Here is a 25,301-nt window from a genome sequence, read left to right on the forward strand (position 1 = left end):
ATGTAAATTAAACAACACTGGCAAGGAATCCTGTAAATACCCCAGGAACTCAAATCCGGAATGGGGTCCTCGAGTATGGAACTCGGCATTTTATTAATGGGAGAATAAACGACGCGAAAGTTAAATTTCTGTAAAATACGTGCAACTTTATAGCTAATTGATGGAAAGAAGGGAATGACAACAGAATTTTTATAATCTCCTAAAACAAGAGTGTGTTTTTCGTGTGTTGGGATGAGAAATTTTAACTGCTTGATTAATAATGTTGAGTGAAAACTCTAATTCCAATCCATCTTTGCCTTCAGCCTTTAAAGAAACTATGTTTTAGTTCTGGTTTCATCAACAGATGGCGCCAGTAGCTTGACGCTTGTCCGTTTTTTCTTATGTTTTCTCGTCTAATCACTGTATCTTATCTCGTTCATTTGCGCTTTTGCAGGTGAGGTTGATGGTTCGTTAAAACCTTCGAAACTAGTCCTGTGAAAATTTGAAAATATAACGCTGATTTTTGTTGTTTGACTTCTAAATTCTTACAATATAGTTAATACTGATTTGGTTAAACTCATTTAAAAACAATTTTTGGAACTCACGACATAGTAAAAATAGCTCTTATGGTTTACTTCTATTCTTAACCTTCACATATAAATCGAATAAATTGTTTTTGTTCGGTAGGCCGTTGAATAGAATTACTCCTCAAAGTGTGCGGCTGAAATTAGGAAATCCACTTAACGGTACTTTGTAAAGTTCTTCAAAAACATAAGTGAAACCAATGATGTGAAATATAAGAACCCCTTTCTCTTCCTCGCTATTCCTTAACACGCACTAAAATTTAGGTTTTTCATTAATGTATGCAATCTTGGTAAAAATATAATCAAAATATTATAAAAGCATGCTTTTGAAATACCAGCGAGAAAAATATTAGCAATTCAGAATATTGATTTTCATAAAAAGAAAGAAACTGTCATAGAAAGTAAAAGTCGAGAATAGAAAAGACTAGAAGTAACAAAAGGAGATTCTCTGTTGCTTTAGCTACATTGAAAGCCACACTATTCGTTTAGGTGCTTATAGTGAGTGCTTGTTTTCTTATTTTCGTGCGTGGGTAGCACACTGACGTTTTAAAACTGCGTGGGAAGAGTTATATGGAGAATCATTTTGTACCAGTGACTTGGATGCAGATAGTCGTTTTGTTTGGAAGTTTTTTTCCTTTCCAATCATAGTATACGTTCTTTGTCTCGATATCGCGAACTATGACAGCACACAAGGAAGTTTTGTAACATTAAATTCATATGTGTGTTAGGTTCCTTCTAAAAGCTAAGAGGATGTTAAGAAAATTCCTTGGTTCCAGTTATGCTGTTATTACTTTCTTAGCTGAAATAACATTCATAAACTTAAACTAAATTAATTATTTTTTATTTATTCTAATGTGCAGTATTTTTGTACTAAGGTTTTAAGTTCTTTATGGCCTAAATTTCGTTACGTCAAGATGAAGGAAATGGTTGCGCTTTTTTTTAGCGGTTTGGACTTTTTATTTAATTTGAAAAATATGATCTGCTAGTACTGAAATTCATGACATTATGTGCCTGCATTATTTTCAGATAACTTATTTACGGAGAAACTAGGAGATAACTGGTATCGCCGTACATCTTTATTAAATATCATTCAAAGAACTCCTTCTTCTAAGTAAGATGTATTTAACTTGAAAAACTTAACTGTTGTCAGAAGTTAAACTGTTGAAAACAAATTAAAACATTTATCAAACACCGCATATTTAACTTAATTTGGTACAGAAAAAATGATTCATTTATTGCTCACAGATATATGTAATGCAAACGGCTATATACCCATGATCAGTTATCATGCTATTATTAAGAATTACGATCCAAAATTAAACCAGGAAGCAGAACAACTGTAAAAGACAACATAATACCTTTTTTGAAATTACAGTGTATGTTGTTACATTTTCTGTAGAAGATTCATAATGACCAAATTTTCTAATGTTTGCCAGGATGTTAAAATAGTATATGGAAGTAAATTTCATTTTTTCAACGAGGTTTTCATTAAGCCTCCACTAGCTTACACTTGATAATCTGAGTGATTTTCGACATGTTTATAGACCTAGACAATATTGAGTTTTGGTTGCCTGATTATTCTTTCGACTTTCTACACACCTTAATTTTTAAGATATCCATCATCTGAAACAGTCGTATGTAAATAGTGTTATTTTCCCCAAATATAAGTCTTATTCCAAACGTTTTGGATGGAGTCTAGGATCTACTTTTCATCACTTATGTCTTAGAGCGACTAACTAGTGTCCCTCCACCATTATATCACGCCAAATCAGAAGTCGGGCATAATTATAATGACCTGTTTCGCTTGTGTTTCTGTGGAATTAAAAACCTCTTCCCATGGGCTGTTGCGAAGGTATGGTCAACACACTGCTCCGGGGATTTGAATGTACCTATTTCCATTCCAGAGATGAGAATACTGTTACGTTTTTCTTTCTTCTGACACCAGTTGTTACGTTATTTTCTACCTTCACGTTCGTACGGGGTTCGTAGATTTGGAGTGAATAGTGACGACACTTGATGAAGTTTAGTTTAGTTTAGTTTAGTTTAGTTTACGAGTATGCTGCAACCCTCCTGGCCGACAGTAATTGGCCTCATGGTTAACGCACACTTGAGGAAGTATCGAAACACACTTTATTTAGCCAATATTAATCAGAACAGCTCCAAAATCACGTTTTACAGTCGTAGAAGAACTACTATAAACACGCTGACACAATCAGCGAATTAGCCTTTAAACTATCAGGCTATAATGGTTGAGACAGCTTTACTGCAAAGCACCAGAGTACAGCTTCCGACTCTGCTTGGCCGTTCTCGGAACTCCACGTACTCTCGAGACTCTCCACGGCACAACTCGCGATGCACTCGACGACACACAGAGCACAGCTCCCGACTCTTTGGTTCAGTCGTTCACGGAGCTCAACACGCTCTTTCGACGATGTACTAACCGCAATACACTACGAGACTCTTTCGGTGCACTCGACGACCCACTCGGCACTCGCTGCCCGGCTGTCAACTCGATCGACTCCGCAGGGATTGACTCGCTAGACGAGAAACCAACTCGATACTAACTATCTCGCACTTTACAAGGCACTCTCACTCGCCCTCTCGACAAGGCACACACACTATTTGACTGCGAACCAGCAAGGTTTATATAGCTTTTGGCTTGTATTCGAGAAAAATTCTGGGCTAAACCGGTAAGAATTCGTTCTAGAAGGTTCTCCATCCGTCCATGGCATATTTCAATCAGCCAATTTTGTCACCAAATGTCGCCATATGGGCTATTTCTCGCCAAATGTGGCGACCCTGCTTTCCCTTTCCATTTTATGGCAACCCTAAAACTGCTTTGCAGGAAAGCTATCTCGCCGCGTCTATTTCGTAACAGTACAAAACTTTTCTGGGATTTTTAATTTTTTAACTCCTTTTTTCCACATGTTAAGGGTTCCAGTTTGAATCTATGGCTCTCTGTGGATGTGAAGACATCAAGTGCAACTAGAATCAGGAATTTTGATTCTTTTGCCAATGCTGGGTGTTGTCAGTAAAAATCCAAAAAGAATTGCTCCAATTGAAAGTAATCAGCAGGGGTTTCAGAAAGAGCAGTAAATGTTTCCAAATACTTAAACAAATTGTTTTAGTTGTAAAACAGTGTGATAAACTTTTATACTCTCTCTAAGTAAGAAATCATTCAAAATATCAACTATTTAACATATAGCTTATTTACGCAATTAATATTAAAATTTGTACATTATATGAAAGAATTCTTACGTATTAAACTGCTCAAAATTTTAAAAAGGTATCAGTTTTTTAATATAATGTGGTTAATTTGCATGGCATGCCTCTGCTTTCTGAATAGTCCAGCTTTGGCTTGATTAAAGAGATGTATTAAATGTTTTTTTATCAGATGAGTAATTTTGCTTTAAAATAATCACTAGATAAAAATAAAAAGAAATAAACAGTGTGCCCTAATCGTTTGCGGGGAGCTAAAAGACTAGGTGTTATGTAGCTCCAGTATTCGCAGCACTGAGTGATATTTAAAAACACTGTTAAGAAGATCAGGCTACTTTTAATCATTCAATCATAACTTAATGAAACTAGAAACCTTTAATATTAATTAATATTAATGTATGCTTAAAGCAGTATTGCCACATTAGAGTTTCCCATGCAAAAAGTAACGCGCACATAGAATGTTTTTGTTTCATGGCAATACTATCAAAACATGGCGAGTTTATGCAAACATATAGAAAACCTGAATAAGACAGTTCTTTGGAAGCCGAAGAATCTTTCTGTATTCACTTGTACTTGCATTTTGTACTGAACATTAACTCCAGGAGGGTAAAGAAATTTATGCATTTGCAAATTGGTAATATTTTCAAAATCAGTCTTAAAACTGGTCTCCATCTTCTTTCTGTGAGCATGAACCCAAACATTAAGCTTTGTGACCTTATTTCTTTTACACTTGTGAGTCTTTGTGCGCAGAGAGTTAAAATCTTATTGTGGCTTCCATTTTAATATTTCATTCTTTTGTGTGTATATATTATAATGAATTTGTTCATTAAGATCATAAATCATGATCCAAGGGGTTAAATACAGCCACTCAAATAAAACAGTCGTTTCGTCTCAAAGTTTTACGTCATTAACACACCCAAGTATAAAAGAAAGAAATATTTTCCATCAATATTGTGGCCATTTTTATTATGATTTTTTTTTTTTTTTTTTTTTTGTCTTTTCTTACTTTTAGCTAATCTTTTAATTTTTTCATAAGCACTTATCTGCAGTTTATTTTTGACATCTAGATTGGGATTCCATGTGTATGAAAGCAATTTTAACGTTTGCAGTGTGTGATTTTGAGTTTAAGGAATACCAGATTTCAAAATATTTTAGCCGGAAACGAAATTGTGTTCTTGGCAATTTAAAGAACAGCCTTAATGTTAAAGATATATATTGCGGGAAAGCTTTCTTATGAAATTTATTGCATAGTAGCATTTTCTTTCTAGCTGAACACTCCATGCTTTGGTGCTCATCTACTACTTTGTGCATTTAGTATCGGTTTTACTGTAACGATTTTCTTCGCCATTTAACTTCATATCTGTTTGTAACGTTGATTTCATATTCACTTGATCACATTTTATTTCTTTGTAGTGCCTAAGCCCTGAAATAGTCTTTACTTAATTCTTTTAAAGTAAATTTTCTAGGAACATTATTTATAACTATTATGATTATTAATATTATTATTATTTAGTTTATATGACTGCATGACAGTCAGTGCAATGAACAGTATGTGCAGTGACAATAGGAGTCGTGTGCTCAGATCCCGTTCTCTGAGTCTACAAGAGTTTAGAAAACCAAGTACTGTAGTTTTGCAATAGCAATAACTCCAAGTATCTTCGTCCAGTTAAGGTTCTATCGTAGGATACAGATCCTAAGAGGCAACTATACCAAATCCCACACCAAATATTTGACGGACCGCTCCACATGATGACGATCCTCTTCTTACCCTAATCGAGATTTCATACTCCCAGTAGTGCCAGCTATGTTGGCTTAACATCCAAATGGCGATCCAAATATGCTTCGTCTGTCTATATGATGTTGGCTAAGGAATATAACTTTGTATTCAGTGAACTTTCTGATCTTTATAAAAGGGAACGACATGTAATGCTGACTGTTTGTCTAAGCAGTCGACGACATTGAGGACAGTAGCCGCAGTAGGATGTGACCAATCAGGCAAATGGGTTGTGCATATTGTTGCAATGCGATGAAGGCATTTTCAGAGCAAATGGACCATCTCAGGTCTTCTCGTCAAAACAGATAGCTATATTTAATCAAAATGATCTAACACACGCATTGTCTGACAAATCTTCCCTGACCGATGGTTCAGACTCCTCGATGAAATGTGGAATAGCGTATTTCTGAGTACACTATCATCCAAACTTTTACCAATCCATTTAGATTTATAGAGAAAATTGTTTTTGAAGGCTGTTTACGTTTTGCGATGTTTTATGCCGGTTACCGGAAGCCAGAATGTCTTTTTGAATTTTAAAACGCTTATTCAAGTTACTGTGATAGGTACACTGCTCAAAAAAAAAAAAAAAAAAAAAAAAAATGGGACAGTCCTATATCTCCCGATCTACTGGGCCGATTGACAAAATTCAAATTGCGTTCTTCATGTCTCAAAAGCGCGACTTAGGATATATATTAGATTTATATATAGCACTATTCTAACATAGGTATTTTGACACAAAAACGGACTTTTTCTGAAATAACATACCAATTTTTTTTTACATATTTCGATTCTACGACTCAAATTACGCCTAAATATGAAATTTTGTAAAATTTGGAGCGAAATTTACTGAGAAATTCACAAATTTATGTTGGCACTTTTTTGTCAGTTTGCGCCAAGAATACTTTACTTGGCGAACTTCTTAATATATGGCAACCTAGTTTCCTTTCCCATGAGAGGAAAAAAGTCACCATCGTTCCTTTTTTCCAAATAATATTCTTTATATTATATTTTTAATTATAACTTATTATTTTAAGTAATTTTTTCTTTTTCGAATTTCATTTTAATTGTTTAAGTTGCACGTTTTCTTTTTTTTTTTTTTTCGAATAACTGTTTTAAAAATTTCTATTTACCTATTCGAACTACGTAAATAAAGGTGCAGCGTTTATTTTTTTTTTCAAATAGTTTTCTTTATATATATTTTTCGTCATAGTTATTATTTTAGGTCATTTTTAAATTTTTATACTTTTATTTTAATTGTTTGTGTTGCATTGTCTCTTCAGATAATTGTTTTAAAATTTTCTATTTATTCCTTCGAACTGAGCATTTTAAATATATTTATTAATATCAATTTTCCAAAATTTGATTTTATTTATTTGAACTGCGTTCCTTTCGGAAGAATACTTTGTAACCCAGACTACGATGCGTTTGAAAACTGCATACTATATTAAAAGAGAAAATACAGTAAAGTACAGTTTTACATGCCTTTCAATGTTCCGTTCAGAAAAAATATATATAAATAACAGAGATGTATAATCGATATTTTAACTTAGGATGACTTGCATACACTGCTTTAAACAGTTTTATCATTGTGCCCATTGCTTTACACAATTTTATCCTACATTTGGTTTCTTAAAATGTTATTCATATTTTAGTCAAATATTTTATTTTTGAAATCGCAAGAATCAAATATCATAAGATTGAAAAGTTTTAAATTTAAAAAAATACGAACACTAAATTTTACGAAAAAATTTATTTTTCTTCTCTTTTTCTTTAAGCATTCTGAAAGTATATTGAAAAGTATCCAACTTTACGAAACATTTTGGTATTTCTGACAATCATTTTAAATAAAGTTATCGCCTTACATTTCATAAAGGCCCACAAACGGCCGAGCGGTAAAGTTGCTGAACGCTGGTAGTTCACTCCGGGGTTCGAACCCCGGTAAACGGGCTGGTTGCATGGGCGTTTTCGTGGATTTTCTCATGTGTACCGCGTATGACAGCTGGTTTCCCTTAGAAAGTTCTTCACGAAGTATTTCGTCAGAGCCTTTATCAGTCTTTAGAGGCTAAACATTTTGAAGGTATGAGATGAAAGGAAAGACTGGTTTCATCAAAAGGTTTTGGTTTATTTTATTATGACAAAGCACACTACGGCTATCTGCCTAAGGGGAGGGATGCCTTCCTGGAGGACTTTCTAAGGGAAACTGGCTCGCATACACGTTACACATGGGGAAAACCACGAAAACGCCCATGCAGCCAGCCCGTTCGCAGGATTCGAACCTCGGACCGAACTACCAGTGTTCAGCGACTTTACCGCTCGGCCGCTGTTTCATCAGGAAGGGAAAAAAAAACATCTTTAGGTGACATCCACATACATCACTGTATAAACTCCTGAATCTTCAAATAATTCGACTGAGAAAATCATGGGATTCACCATTTATGATACGATATGATGTTCTATAACGTAATTTACATAACCATATAGTCTAAAACCAGTCGCTCTTCACTTTAATCTGCAATGATATCGTTTTGTCTTTTATGTTAACACAAGCTCAATTTGCTGGTGTACACGTCCAAGTGTTTTCTCTTTGAACACCTAAATTCTTTGAAGTATCCTGAAAGTATATTCGAAAGCGTCCAACTTTTTGAACATCTTGGTATGTCTGACAGCCAAATTTCCCTGCAAATTTTTGCTTACTTTTCTCTCTAATTTTCTTCTTTCCTTCTACAGTTATTTTCAATGCTCACACAAGAAAATTAAGATTTTTCGACTGCTAGACTTCCATACATTTTGCACTCTTGTCAATTTTTTAAAATATCAATTATATGAATTGCGTTTCAGCTAAAGACAGCTTTTCATTTTCTAGTAATTTTAGCTATAAATAAAGTTTAAAGCGAAGTCCAAAGGATAAATATTTTAATTAAAAGATTTTTGCTAAATGACAAAGAAATAAAACAGTCCAGCAGGGTTTATTCTGTACCACAGAGTAACCCGATTCTTATATCGGCTGAAACAATCTAAATCATACTAAAGATCATGTTTTTTTTATACAGTCTATAACGCGAGAGAAAAATTAGCTTCCTTAAAACATTCTTTCTAAGAGGATTAATATAAAAGATTATATTTATATATATATTTTTAAAGCTGGGACTTGAACCAAACTGTTAAACTTTTAAAGTTTAATTTACATGGTGGTTATAATTAAAGTTTCAATTTGAAATGGTCATAAAAGAAAAACTACCGGACCAAATGTTATCAAACTTGGGAATCGTGTAAAGGAGGTTATGGGAATTTATTTTCGGCGGAAAAAAAAGAGTTCAAAAACTCACCATCAGGGAAAAAAATGGCGCTGTATACAATATTGTTAAAGGAAATAAGACACGAAAAGATCTGTTTAAAATGTGTTTAATATTTTCCGAAACGTGTTACAAAGCATGTTCAATGTAGCGTCCAGCGTTTTCCGAAAGCAAGTTAAATCATGTTACTGCATTCTCAACAGCAGCTCTTAGCATATCAGGTTTGGTTTTGGTTTGGTTTATTAGATTACGGCGAAGCACTCGAGGGCTATCTGCCTTAAGGGAGGAATGCCTTCGTGGAGGACTTTTTAAGGGAAACTGGCTCGTATACACGTTACACATAGCATATCAGGAGGAATGTTATCAGTGTATCACATTTTTCATTTCTGCCAAATTGTTTAGATTATCACCATAAACAGTGCTTTTGAGATAACCTCATAGACAAAAGTCACAGAGGTTGAGGTCTGGGGGGAAGAGGGGAAGTGTTGGCCTATAAGACGTTCATTCGTGAAATGTTGCCTAAGTAACTATGCGACACTCTTGAGGTGGTGCCCAGCCCTGCATAAAAATCGTAGTATCTAAAATGCCACGTTACTGCAGTTCATGTATCACGAAACATTTTAATATTGGCTCTACGTGAGCTGCAATCGCAAGTCTGAATCGCAAGTCGCAATCTGAAGAGTAGTCCAGCTGTCGACTGCTCTTCAGAAAAAAATGGTTCAGTTATAAAACTAGCTGTCATTCAACAGTAAACGGTGTGAAATGGCTGTTATGCAATCGAATGCAATAGGAGAATGCAATGGAACTAGATAGATAACATGAGAGATTTCTTTGGCCCAAATCGATTAAAAGCGTTTTGAATCAGTATCTTCATGTTTTAGTGCCGAATTCAGGCTTAAAAAAATACAAATTAGCGATCTGTAAGAAAACGATTTCCAGATTGTACGCACTTGTGAGAGTGATTTGCGATCTCACATTTTCTAATCCCTAATTCGTGGTTTTCATGGACGAAATTCTCACTTACAGGGATGGCGCACTCGACATTTATCGAATTTAACGTCTTTAAATGGTAATTTGCCTACTTCAAAGTTTCTTAAGGGTATACAACATATTAAACCCGTTTAACAAAAGGTTAAGTTAGATTCCGACCCATATTTCGTTTAACAATATTGCATACAGCGCCATTTCCCCCCTGGTGGTGAGGTTTCGAACTTCCTTTTTTTCGCGGAAAATAAATTCCCATGACCTCCTTTACACGATTTCCAAGTTTGATAACATTTGATCCAGTAGTTTTCCTTTTATGACAGTTTCAATGTGGAACTTTAATTATAACCACTCTGTATATTATTAAATTTTAATTTGAAGCTATGCGTTATATGTATACCATGCGTAAAATTTTCGCTTTTATGGAAAAATAAAAAATCGAAGCAAATATACTTAGTATAATGGACCAAAACTGAAAACATTTCCCCTCCCTCCGAAAATAAAATATTGAAATTACGAACTTGAATTTATTGGGTTATCGAAATATTTAATTTGACTTATCTTCTAAGTCCTAGTTCCGACAACAATTCCGTCAAAAATTCCGAATAAGCTAAAGTAAAAGATTTAGTATATATTCACTGTATGTTAATAAAGTAATCAGAGTGTAATAAAAATAGATTATAGAATTTACGCTGATGTAACTTTTTGTCTGACTGCACAACATGTAATGGAAGAGAAGGCTTGTAGAGATCTGTTTTTGACATGCCTCTAAAAGTAGATGTCATACTCCTTTTGTCTCTTCAATGTCAAAAAACTTTCCTTTGAGAGGCAACTTAAGTTTTTGGGAAAGAAAAAAAATCACAAGAAGACAAATTTGAAGAACATGCAGGACGATTGAGTACACATACTTATTTTCGGAACACAAGCGGTTCTCCGACTGGTTATTGAATAATGAAAAGATGCATTGTCATGCAATACAAAACATTTGGAATACGTTTTCTGGCTGAATAACGTAAGATTAAAAGTCATCTGCTTAATTCACATCCATTTACAAGTCAACTACTCGGGCAATTGCAGAATCGTTTTGATCCTGAGCTTGTAAGACAAACCTAATATCACTGGATTTAAGCACTTCTTTAATCTTCCGAGAACGTTCCTTCTTTAGCTCATATTCCAAGAATATTAAGTGAATACAATTATTGCCAAAGAAATTGAATATTCATTTGCACTACGGCTTGGTAGTTTACTAACGAGTTAACAAAACTTAAATTCTGCTTTTTGTGTCTAAGAATACAACAATATTTTAAATATTTACAAATAAAATATTAAATTGGAGATTTAATTGGAGCCTCATCAGTTGCCTAGCATTTGAAAAAAAAAAAAAAAAAGATTGTTAAATACCAATTGTTTGCTGCTCAGTCTAACCCAGGCTGCATGGTTGGTTTTCGTAGTTTTTTAGGTTCTCTTTACAAAGATTCTCTATGAAAGCATCTTAATCAAATAGCACCCATGTTCTTTCTATGTTCAGATAACCAACTAACCTAGTTTAAGCGCGATTTCCAAGTGAAGTTACTAGTAAAATCCGAATACTCATTAAAAATCATGTAGCTAGCCAATCGGGAGTAACATGAAAGATACGGCGCCAATAATTGAAATATTGTTACGGTACGCTGTTTCTTAACTTAGATGGTCATTCCTTAATTAAATAGCTCACCAAGGGCCGAGCGGTAAAGACGCTGAACACTGGTAGTTCAGTCCGAGATTCGAATCCCGCGAACGGGCTGACCGCATGGGCGGTTTCGTGGTTTTCCCCATGTGTAACGTGTTTACGAGCCAGTTTCCCTTAGAAAGTCCTCCACGAAGGCATCCCTCCCTTTAGGCAGATAGCCCCCGTGTGCTTTGCCATAATTAAATAATCCAATCCAATCCTTAATTAAATATAATTGATTTGTAAATTCTACTAGAACTGACGGTAAGAATTAAAGTGGAAATAAGTAATATGGTGTGCAATCTTGATTAATATAAAATTTAAAATATTTGCATAGAAAAATGTTTGCATTCAGACAGAAAGTTTTTTGAAATATTTGCAATTACTTTATAAGAAGGATTTATTAATAACCGTAATAATTACTTATTATATTACTGATGATTAGGATTCAGTTCTTGATATGGTGTGGTGGTGGTGTATTTAATTATGGCAAAGCACACTAGGGCTATCTGCCTAAGGGGAGGGATGCCTTTCGTGGAGGACTTTCTAGGGGAAACTGGCTCGTATACACGTTACACATGGGGAAAACCACGAAAACGCCCATGCAGCCAGCCCGTTCGCGGGATTCGAACCTCGGACCGAACTACCAGTGTTCAGCGACTTTACCGCTCGGCCGCTGGTGGGCTCAGTTTTTGACAATTACATTCTAAATTAGAATTTTAAGGATATAATGAAAATACGCTACGAACAAAAATACATTTTAGGAAAAAAAATGAGTTGATTTTTTATGTTTTAAAACTTCTTAAATTCATTTAGTAAACATCGTATCCTCGTTGTTTATTGAATCCAGAATGTTGGTGTCGTTTATATAATTATTCTTACTTGTCCATAGAATCTGCTGACTTATCCAGCCATTAAATAGCTGCAGATCATTTCTACATAACCATTGAACTTCCATTAATTCAGTCTCTAGAGGGTTGTATGTTTATATCATAATATGACTTTTATAAAAAATGATTATTCTAAATATTATGTTTCTGTAAAAATATATTGTGCTTTAAAAATATGGATAATAGTATCAGCCGCTCTTTCAGCCATTTCAAAAGCAACAGTTTGTTTAGAAATAAATTATGCAGTTAATGTCATAAAATTCAAATAAATATCAAACGAAAATTCTTAGTTTTAGACAATTCGATTTAAACGAAGTAAAGTAGCAGACGATAAAACGCCGAAGGTAAAAATTTACTCTTACAAAAATTTACTCTTAAACTTTTTAAAAAAAGAAAAGATACGAGAGAAATTAAAAAAAATAGTTAAAAATTTGAATAATATCATCTATAATTTAAAAAATAGCCTTTCATATAGTATTAATAAATATTTATTACGCGTCATTGAGGGAAAAAATGTCATATAATTAATTCTCCGTAAAATTTTACTTGAAGTTTAAGGTTAAAAATAGCTGTGGCAATTCAGTGTAACAAAAATCCATAGACCACATTTGGCGTTATGATCGCTCAAAGAAAAGGTGCCAAATTTCAAAACGCGAAATAATGTTAATTCGTGTATATCTTAGAAAATTTTGAATAAAAAAGTCTAATTTTTTGTAGATATGCTTAAAAATACACCTACTTTAAGATGATGGTAAAACGTTTATAGGTTATAATTCAAAATGTTTTTCGAAAAATCTATAAAAATTATTTAAAAATAGAAATTTAAAAAATAAAACGCAAAAAATGGGTAAATTTTATTTGGAATGAACCAAAATTTCGAAATGTGAGAGAAAAAATAAAAAAAGTTTAATAAAAAAAGAGATATTAATAAATATTTGCCAAATTCAATTAACATTGAGGAGCTAAAATTTTGAGAGCTATTATTTTAAAAACTATTTGTACGATTTTTACAAAACTTGGTATTCTGGCATAATTTGAGTCGTAGAATCGAAAAATGTAAAACAATTGGTATGTTATTTCAGAAAAAGTCCGATTTTGTGTCAAAATACCTATGTTAGAATAGTGCTATATATAAATCTAATATATATCCTAAGTCGCGCTTTCGAGACATGAAAAACGCAGTTTGAATTTTGTCAATCGGCCCAGTAGAACGGGAGATATAGCACTGTCCCATTTTTTTTTTTTTTTTTTTTTTTTTTTTGAGCAGTGTACATTTGTTACATTTGTTTCTAAATCAGTGATGCTATGTCAGTTTGCTATTTACAGCCCCACATAGCTAACTTCCAAATTTTGCCTGTATAGGCACCGCAACTCTCTAATATAATACAGCATAACGTTACTGTATGCTAACGAAAGGTCGACAAATTTAGCTTTCTGCATCAAAATGTGATTAAGTATTTCAGCGTTTAAAGATTTTAATATATACACTATATATGTGTGTATATAATGACAAAAGAATTAATTTTGATTATTTTTAGTTATAATTTAGCTCGATAAATCTTCAGACTACAAAAACATACAAATATTCTATAAATAGCCGTAAAATAAATTCAAATAAAAATAAAGTAAAATGCGTAATCAAAGGTAAATCTTATCTTGAACTTCCAATAGAAAACATGTTTAAAGTGAGCACAGTGTGTTATACGCTTATTTCATCAGAAAACTCTAAGTGAGTTTAAAATCGGAAACCTAGAGTATAATCTGGTTTGATAAAAATCGTGTGATCATTAAAGTGAAATTAAATTAAAGCTAAACAAGCCACTTAATGCACTTTGAAATTATTCGCCATTTCTGCGACCCTAAATTTGTTTCGTGCTTTATAAACCGAAAAATATGAGATAGTAAAACTGTTAAATGTTTTACAACGTGTGTGTGATATTGCATGTATGAAAATGATGTGTGAATGACTATCGTATGAATATCTTGGAGTAAGTCTCTTTTCTTTCTGTCACTTTTGAAATGCAATGGTAATTAATTATTGCTTAAACTAACTGCTTGGTGAAATACAATAATTATGTATTGAAATATTGCTCTTTTAATGTTAATTTTAATTTACTGAATTAATCACTTGATAAATTCATTCTCCAAAAGAAGGCAATTGGAGAACCTGTTTTTAATTGATACATTTTTATTTATACAGATTGGTTTCCCGGTTGGGAAAATTATGGTGGATATAGTGAACAACCAAGCGATGATGGTTTGTCACAACAAAACTGTGTGGAGCTGAGAAATTTATTTAGGTATCCGAGCAAAGGAGAAGGAACAACAGACCGTTTCTTCTGGAATGACAGAGACTGTCATGTCAAAAACCCCTTCGTATGTCAAAAACTCAAACCTGGAGGTAAAATTCTGGTATTTATATGAGAAAAAAATTCTTACAATTCAATTATTCTTTCTGTGCTCCGTGTATTGAGTAATCATCATTATTCGACAATCTAGTTTATTTCATTTAGAATACAGATTAGTTGAATGTTATAAATTCCATTTCTTAGGTTAAACATCTTGTTACATGTTCGAATTCGGATATATCATACAAATGAACTAGGCACAGATGAAGATTCGTATTTTCGTCTCCGGAAAAAAACTTAATAATATTGATACACACGTTATTCTCTTAAAGGATGACTGGGAGAGGAAGTGAGCCACTCGACCAAATGACGATTATCATAAATTATTATCAACTACTTCTTAGTTCAGACACCATTGCGGAGTCGGTTGTTTTTTGCGAGTATTAATCTTGAAAAATCAACAATGCGTATATCGGGTGTAGAATTCGAGATTTTCCACTGGTAGCATGGTATACTAACCACTTCATCGCAAAGGTACATAGGGAGAAATGCGTCAATTTCTCACAACAAAGAAATATTTTCTGTCATTTCTTTCAATCATCTTTGAGTAATCTAAGCCTGCCGCGCAAACATTTACTTCTCTCACTTCAGACTGATAAGATCTTAGCTTACTTGTTCGAATACACAATATAGTAATACTTAGCATTTTAGCAATAATAAGAAATGATCCGTGTTTATTCTCTATTAGATCGAATTCTTACCAGCGTCTTTTTAAATAAAATTTCCTAGTGCAAAATAAGGAATATATTCTAAATGAAGAGAAACTATTAAAGTTGAAAACAAAGGGAATTTATTACTGCTAATTTTATTTCCAAAAGTTACGAAGGAAAAGCAAAAATAAGAATCCTTCATTAAGAGCAGAAGGAAAATCAATCAAGATACAATAAGTGAATTAACACATACAAAACATTTAATTCATTGTTAAACTCAATAAAAATTGAATAAATATAATGTATTCTGTTCGTGAATAGAATTCAAGCGTACCGTATTCTGTTTCCTTATCGTCAGTCTTATCAGAAGGGTCAGATTTAATGGCACTCACGCGGCAAACATCCATACCTTAACTGCAATCACAAACATCCATACCTGAACCGGCGATTTGAATACAACCCAGTGGCGTCAGAATCAGTCTGCCTGCGATAATCGTCATATCGGGCCGACCAGTTGAAATAGATAGAGTTTCCGAAATAATAGCAGAAGTTATCCTGATTATTCTTTGTTACACTGTTTAAAAGTTTCACTATAAAATGAAAACTTCCTGACTAATAAATTATCACGAATTATAACTGTGTATTTAAATCCTAGTGTACACAATAAATCAGCACTATCTTCCAATCTTAAAGTTCTATATTTTGCCATCACTTAAAGAAGCTATTCACTTATTTTCATTTACATAACAAACATCGTGGAAAATTATGCTTTTTTATTGCGCTGGATTTTCAAAGCTATGAATTTTCAGATCAGATTTTTGACACCTTAGTTTCACCTTTCCTGTTATGATTTATAATCCAGTTAGACACAAATTGCCAAATGTAACTAAAATAAAGAATGATAAGCTGTTTTATTTGAAGGTAAATGTTACTTATTAAATTCCTACTATTAGCTCACACTCTCCCTATGCCTTGTTCAAACTTTCCGTCATTAATAAAATACTTTTTATTCATCCATTAAAGTTCAAATACATTTTTTAAACTTGTAGTGGATGACACTTGATGTTAACACAGTTGTTTCACATATTAAAGTCAATGCCTCCTTATTTATTCCTATTTATCGGAACTAAAGATATGCTGTTTTTAAATATATTATAAGACTTACAAATAATGACCGTTTATTAACAATTCTCACGTGCTGTAGAAATTAATTTTCTAATAACTTATAAATAATAGTACATGACTGTGATAAATGGGATTGTAATATTTAACAAAAATGAGTGGCAACAGTAAGACATAGTTTTAAAGATTAAAGTGTATGGAATTAAAGAATTGCATAGTTAGATGAAGCGAATGCAATGTCCCATTATATAGCGAAATTTCTGCTTATATCTCTATGTTAACGTGATAATAATGTATTTAAAAAATATAACCCTTTAAAATGATCCTTGTTTTACAAACGGAGAATGCGAAAAGATACTACAACACAATGGAAGCGACGATTAGAGAAAGAAAAACATAAGCGCCAAGAAAAGCTTGCAAATGGAACAAAAGAAGAAAAGCGCTAATGCTTAGATAAACAAATCAAAGATTACAGGATGCGTCTCAACAGCAGCGCGAAACTCGAAAATTAGCTGATCGTCAAAAACATGCACTATCAATAACTTCAATATCTATGATAGTAATAGTTGATTAATAGCAATTACTATGATAGTATTTCGTCCTAGATATATATTATAACGAAAAAATTTTAATAATGTTAATAAAAAGTAACTAAAATAAAAATTTTCTTTGTTGCCCTAAGTAGGAATTGACTTTAATTTTTTTTTATATTACTTGTTTTTCATCATGCTGTATGAATAAAAAAGAATAAAATCCCGAACCTTAAGAATTATTTCTGCTTATTTCTAGTTATTAAAATGATATTCATTTGGCAAACAATACATGAAAATAACATTAACAGATGTAATTTTTTTAGATTCAGTATCGTATATCGTATATATATCGTATCTTTTACACCACATTAACTACAGATCTAGAGTAAAATATGGCAGGATAAAAAGCACATAAGCAGGGCCCGAGACAAAGCACAATTTCTTACGCCAATGAAGACTCAAAACTTTTACTAATAGTTAAAAATAAAGAAATGTGTGATGTTATAAAGGAAAACATTTCTTACTGAATATTTGATAAAGAGAAATATGTACTAGAAATCACTCATAATGCCTTTGTAAAGAAGAATCAGATGCTTAAGCTAATCTGATGCAGTGTAATTGTTATTAATAACAACCTAGCTAAAAAGATAGTCAGAAGTACGGCTCAAAAGAAAAAGGAAATCTCAAGATTTATTACTACCGGTGTGTCCTAATAGGCACTTATATAAAACACCCAACATAATAAAAAAAAACAGAGTTATAGAATTCTGCTTGAATGGTCAATATTTATAGTAAACTGTTGCGCTTTTCTGTAAGATATATCCAGCCTTTAGTGGCATATTGCAGCTTCCTTGTTTTTCTGTGATGAACAAATACCAGCGGAATGCTAGAGAGATTTATGTACTGATAGAGTTAGTTAGTTATAAGCCATGGTTAAAAGAAGCAATGGAACCTTAGTGGCAGAATGGTGGTTGATAAGGAGCCCCATCACGGCATATTCAGTTAATTTGTTCTCTTATTTTCATGGTTCATTATGCAGAAATGACCTAGTTACGTAAATTCTCCCATCCTCAAAATATGGCTCCCAGTGGACCACTACTTGGCTTTCACTGGCTCTGTTAATGAGCAGTCTGCAGGTAGAACTAGAAGCTACGTACTTTAGCTATCATTTGGTAACGTGGGACATCTAAGTAAACTCATTGCGAAGAACTAGATGATACAGTAGCACTGCAATATTCCATTGCACGACTGTAATTTCATGCGGGGAGATAAGTTATTTTTGAATGTTTTGTGAACGGTAAATAATAATAACCTAATAATTCAGTCGAGAATAGAGAATTATAGTAACAAAACATATCTAGCTTTCCAAATGTCATAATGCTTTAATAATTAAAAAACATTAAACTTTTTAATCAGATGAAAAAAATACGAAATGTGTTTCGTTTTTTTTAATTTTGTGTTCTGTTTACTGTTTTGTCACTGTTATTAACCCATGAGTCCATTTGGTTTCAAGTATCATGTTGGTTTTCCTGACTGAAAATTGCTCTTTATCTTATTTTATAAATTTATGATTTTACAATAATAAAGATTTTATAACGCCGCAGCACGGGTGTAAAATCTCATTATATCTTAGTGAGTGGTATTTCTGAATTATCTAAAAGCCTATCTAAAAGAATGTAAAGTAGGTTTAAAGTTCATACCTTTCAATTAGTAGAACAATTTATGTAACACGATACTCGTTTGGAAAAATTTATGGATTCCTTTGTTTTATCCGATTTCAGCCACTTTGATGTAATTACATACAGCATTTCTTTCTAGGTGTAAACGATATATGTTACTTAATGAAGTGATTACTTCCATAAATGTTTCACATATACAATAAAAACCTTGCTTATACAAACAAAATCGGGTGGAATCAATCAGATACTACATTTTCTGTAAAACGCATGGTAATTATGTTTGGTAGTTAAAAGCAAAATTAAATACATGTAACATTTTCATCCAAACTGTATATTTTATATTACATGTTACATGTCTATATTACAAAGCTCAAAGCTTTACATATTTGTGCCATTTAAAACAAAAAAGGATAGTCTATGGAGCACATTTCAGCTCGAAATGGACTGAAATGCAATATTCACTATATACAGACATTAGTAACCTAAATATGAATTTTTATTGTATGTAACACGAGTCTGCAAATCTTATTTTAAAAATTTGGTTAAATTCATCCTTATCCTTCAGGCTTATTCAGCCAGAGGTTCTTCTCCTAGGAGAAACAAATCTGATATGGATACCATAAGACTTCTTTGTGCGGCGTGTTAAATTATACACATTTTTTGCTACATATAGTATATATATATATATGTGTGTGTGTGTGTGTGTGTAATACATGCTGTAGTAGAACGCATTTGGTTGTATCCGCAATTAACAGCTAGAATTTGATGTCGTAGAATGCTGAAGCACCCATTCACTATAAGTAAGAAATTTGGCAGTCAAGGTATATTTAATTCAACCTTCATTTTAGTAAACATGTTGCAACTTCAATCAAGTTGGCACATTAATTTTGCCTATTACAAGAGGTTTACATTTTTGATAACTTTGCAGCAAGAAGAAAGCAGCAGACAGACAGCAGTCCAGCTAGGTCAAAGCTTTGAAAGGAAGTGCATTATGTTCATTGTGAAATCTTCATTCAGGCTGAGTTAGTTTTAGTTCTCAGTGCATTCTAATTGGACAGTTAATATTGCTGTAACATTATTATTGGCGGTTTTAAGTTTAAGTTTCATTTACATCATCAGAATTATGTAAGAGTATTATGTGACACAGATTTTTATCAAAATGACGCAGTGCAAATAGAGGTTACTATTTCTAGAATACAGAAGGGAATTAATTTTTCCTTGCTAATTTAATCTTTTACATATTCTTTATTTTTCTTACATATCCTCCCTTGAAAAGAAAGGTTGGGACAGCAAGTTGGAAGAAAAAGCATTAGAATGAAAGCCTTAGCACATGAAGAGAGATAATTTGAAAAAATACAAATCCTGAAATTTTTAGCAAAATAATTATTTCTATAGTTGCAAAATATAAACTCTGATAAGATTTTAAGGTCCTGTTAAAGATTTTGAGTCCTAAAGTCTTTGTATTTTAGAGCCCACATAATTAGATTTCTTCAGGGAAGGCTTTGCACACAATATGACAGTTGTAAAAATTTTGCACACACATTACGTATTTTGAATAATCACAAATTTCATAATGCACGAAACATAATTTATTTTCGGTATTATAACTTATATTTCAACATCATAAATTTTATATTAGTATTGCTAAAATTATGGTTTTTACTGTCATTGCCAATTTTCTTATTTTACACAAAACCAGATGACCCCCATAGCTTTCTCTAATTCAATCATTTCCAGCTATTTGGGCGTCACAACTTAAATGAACTCATCTACCGAATTAAGATTTCACTCTGAACATAATGCACTTCCTTTCAAAGCTTTGACCTAGCTAGACTGCTGTCTGTCTCCTGCTTCCTTCTTGCTGCAAAGATATCAAAAATATAAACCTATTGTAATTGGCACAATTAATGTGGGAACTTGATTGTGGCCGCAACATGTTTACTAAAATAAAGGTTGAATTAAATATACCTTGACTGCCAAAATTCTTACTCATAGTGAATGGGCGTTTCAGCATTCTATGACATCAAAATTCCAGCTGTTCATTGCGGATACTACAACCACCTGCGTTCTACTACCGAATCTATTACAAACACACACATGTATATATATATATATTGCTCTGCCGAATGCAGTAAAAAAAGGGAAGTGCAAAACTAGATGCTATAGGAGCCGCATATGTAACATTTCAACATTCTTCGGCTAATCATTTTCGAGTTAAGCTAGATACATACATACATACGTATATACGTACAGGCAGACATCACGAAAGAATCCATTTTAAATCTATTTTACAATCCGTTTGGGGAAACGTGACCTATATTCTGTTCGTACGTACAAATGTTACCCCCTCCCTAAAAAATCGTCCAATTGGATTCGGGAACGGTCAAATTAAAAATTACTGTTAAAATATGTTACCCGAAAATTTTCGCGGATACTATAATTCCTTTATTTCGTGCAAAGAAGAGAAAGCGTTTTGTTAATGCACATTGCATTGCTTTTAGAGTATTTTCACGAAAATTTTGAACATGGTTTAATTCTGAATACTGTTTTTAAGACAGAAATCATCAGGGTTACAGTTTCAGGAACTGCTGTATTAGATGCTTTCAAAATTCCGTCTTTTCAAGAAATCTGCGCACCGATGAATTTCCTCGCATAATGGCAATAATTCATATGAGATGATATTTTGCAATTGTTTAGTTTTACGGTTTATTGGTTTAATGAATGTTTTGCTACTGTCAAATTATTCTTTTACAGCGAACATGAATTGCACTCCGAATTTCTTGTTTTCAAAACAAAATACTGATTTACATCAACAGAATGAAATAATTGAAAAAAAAATCGTGTTTTAAAAACATTCGAGATGACTCGTTTGGGGCTCGTTATTCAATATAATTTCTAGCCAGCTTTTCCATGAAGCTGAGAGCGAAGTTTGCTAGATTTTGCTAGGCGCAGTTATGTGAATTCTGAAGTATTGGAAATTCTCAGCTAATTAGAAGCACCATGAAAATAATGTGTGAAATCACTTCGAAATCTAAATGAGTTCTGCTGTTGCTGTTTTGTTCTTTAATCCATTACGACAAAGTACATCCTTCTTGGAGAACTTTCTAGGGGAATTCTTTAATATTTTTGTGTTACAAATTCGGAAAACCATGACGATCCAGACCTTTCATCGATATATTCAACGAAAACCTGGGTCCAGTTACCACTGTTAAGCGGTGTTAACTACTTAGTGTTTATTGGGCGCAAACAATGAAAAAGAATGAATGTGAAGGATGTGAAGAATGAATGGAAATGTGAAGAAATGGATTTTATACATTCAGGTATCATGCTTACGCTCTGAAAAATAATTATTAAACTAATTCTTTTAATGTGAAATGTTGAATTAAAACCGTGTGATAACATATCATAAAAACCCCATTAATAATCACGCTTTAATGTGAAATTTTAAAATTTTCATTAAGTTTCATTTCTAGAAATTTGTCATGGAAAATTCTAATTTATCCATTGGTTTTATTATCAAATTTTTGGATTTATTATTTTTTATCATTTTATATTAAAGCGAGATTTATCAGAAAGATTGTAATCTGATCATTTTTGTTTGTTTTCGTTAAATCACAAAGTTTTACATTTGTGAAGGATTTATAGATATAAATACCAGTGAAATATAATTCATCCTCCTCAATAAAAACAGGTGAGCTAAAGTCACTCCGTTTTGTTTAATGGTTATTCCATATAATTTTCGATTAATGGAGGTATATAATTATGCAAAATCAATTAATTTTCAATACGATATAATTTATGGATATGATATCACTTTTTAGTTATATTATAAGAAACATTTTGAAAATAAGTAGCATAATCTGAATTAAGAGTTTTGCAAGAAATTTACATCTTCAAAAAATGCATAATTTTTGAACTAGTTTTGTGCTTTGAAATAAATTACTTGATTTTTGCATGGACTGGTTTTAATTAGATTACGCCAAAATACATGTCTGCCTAAAGGAAGGCATGTATTCATGAAGGACCTTTCTAAGAGAAACTTATTCGTGTTCACTTTACGACATCACTACAATGCACATCTAGTCAAATTGCTAGCTGGGATTTGAATTGGAATTGAGCTATCAGTGTTCATCTATCTTATCCGATCTGGAACTTTTGTACTTTATTGTTACAAGTTACTGAAGTATGATTTTGTGACTTCAGTGCATTAAATTTAAATTTGCATTCCTCTTACGTGAAACTAAACGGGAAGTGTTTTGTCATAACTTCCGAAAAGAAGGCATTAAATAGTAAAGTCATTTTAGATAGCTGTTACCAACAATAAAAAGAGGAAAGTTTTTCTCCCCGCAGGGTTCTTTCTTTTTTTTAAGTCATGTTTGATTCCCTTATAAATAATATAAAGCTTATAAATGTAAAAAAAAATGTTCTGTTGAGAAAATTTTTTAAATTTTTCTTAATTACTGACTTTATATGTTCTGAAGATCATAAAACTTTTTGATGTAATTACAGAGATTTCATCAGTGCTTGAAAAATTACATCCAATATGCGATAATATTTATCAGCAACTTTATTACAAAACATTGAAAATGTTATTTGTAAAAGCTCATCGTCAAATGGATTCAACTATAATTTTTCTTAGTTTACAAATAAAATTATAAACGCTGAAACCCTAAAGCTATTTCGTCCTCTTTTATGACTAGTCCATGTTGAATACAGCAGAATGCTCTTATACATTAATAGAATAGAGAAATTAGTACTTTTGTAGAATATATTAAAGCTTATATTATGATAGTTTTGTATTTTCTTGTACTTATAAAACATACATTTGTTTGAAAGCACACGGATTTGCCTCACAAATAAGGGGGTTATGTTAAATTATTCTCTACTGCTTCCTGTATTGCTGATGAATAAAAACAAATTTATATGACACTCCTATAGCAGAAAGGAGTATTAATCATTTGCCTTATAAATATTCAAAACTGATCTTCCTTTGCGTACATTAACTTTGAATGGATGATAAGAGTAGATTCTCGTGCTTAAGAGATAAATTCAGTTCATGTTTAAAACATTTTCGTCAAGCAGTATATTTACCTTTTCATATTTAAATTCTCAGCCAAAAACAAGATTATATAATTATTCTTTCCCAAATATATTCTTACTTAAAGATGTGTAACCCATAGATCTTAACTTTTTGTTTATTTGTTTAATTACGGAGGGAAATAAAAGTCTGGAAAAAAAGTTCTTTTTCCAAAATACACTAACTTTTGTTAAGAAAAATGCATCCATTACCGCTAACATTCAGTAATAAAAAAAAATAACTAGAAATTCATTTTACCCTTCCCAAAAGCCTCTGAAATCTAGGGAATTTAAAGAAGACATTTGTTTAGTTATTTATAACAAACACTTGAGTTATCTCCTTAGGGAAGGGAGGCCTTCTGAATGAACCTGACTTGTAAATGTATTCTTTGCACATAAGAAAGATAATAAAAGCCGTGCAGTAATATCGTTCAGCAGGCGGCAGCTAAACCTGGAACAAAATGCCAGTATTTCGAAGTTTAAGACATTTATTTATTAGTGGGTTCTAAATGAGAAAGACTTTGTATTGCTTTGAAATTTTTATAGTTTTCTTATTCACTGCATATCAGAATTTGTGCAGGGTTTTAAAAAGACAATCCTTTTTTTTTAATCTGTAAATGTTAACTTAACTGGTCTTAAAATATTTGAAACGATGATCTTCATTCCGTTTCCGACGCTTCTAGCATTCAAAAGAAGGAGCTGAATTTGTCAGAGGAAATCCTTGGGTCATTTAACAAAATATTTTTATTATATAAAAATAAAATTGACTCTGTCGAATAACTCAGTTTTTAATTCTCATGTAAAAGAAAGTAATTACGCAACTGATTAATCAATAAACGTTCTAAAGGAAAGAAATATCGTACAGAAGGGAAAGCATAAAAGTGTTATGACATTATAACTATATATTCCACTAATTTCCTTATATCAAGAGTAGTGTCCAGCAACATGAAGCACAAAAAGTAAAGAAAAATGGAAGATATTTATTTTTTCCCAACTATGCATTTGGAAATAGAGAAATATGTTGATCGAAGTGTCTTTGTGTGCAGCCAAATTTCTATCTAGTACATATATTCCTGTTACGAAGATATATAGGTAGTAGTGACAGGACTTGTATGTCTTTTGACTTGCTTCGGAAATATAACGCATCCTGAATAAGAACAGAAAGCTTGCTAAAGCTATGTTCCAGTATGTGTGGAATAGACGACACAAGCAAGAAGGGTATACTGGACCCTTTATTCGCTATTACTTTACAGGTGCTCCCGTACTTCGGGATATAGAGACCAACCACTTGTGGTCCGAACGTAAAAAATATTAAAAACTATTAATTAAAACTTCTAACTAAAAGCTAACTTTGAATTAGTATACAAATGCCTAACACCAAGACTGGCCTTTTTAAAATGTT

General features: G+C 32.4%; 1 protein-coding gene across 2 annotated transcripts in view; it reads left to right on the forward strand.

The window, feature by feature from the left end:
- Positions 1-25,301, forward strand: part of LOC118198260 (uncharacterized) — a 324,065-nt gene that overhangs the window by 205,184 nt on the left and 93,580 nt on the right. For both annotated transcript variants that reach the window (XM_085809850.1, XM_085809851.1), the window contains exon 9: positions 14,632-14,832. In XM_085809850.1, the coding sequence (XP_085665976.1) occupies positions 14,632-14,832 (201 nt within the window). The remainder of the gene's footprint in view (positions 1-14,631; positions 14,833-25,301) is intronic.

Source organism: Stegodyphus dumicola, chromosome X2 (genome assembly GCF_044657685.1).
Source record: "Stegodyphus dumicola isolate Sdum_Otavi_A_Nest chromosome X2, ASM4465768v1".
NCBI classification, from domain to species: domain Eukaryota; kingdom Metazoa; phylum Arthropoda; class Arachnida; order Araneae; family Eresidae; genus Stegodyphus; species Stegodyphus dumicola.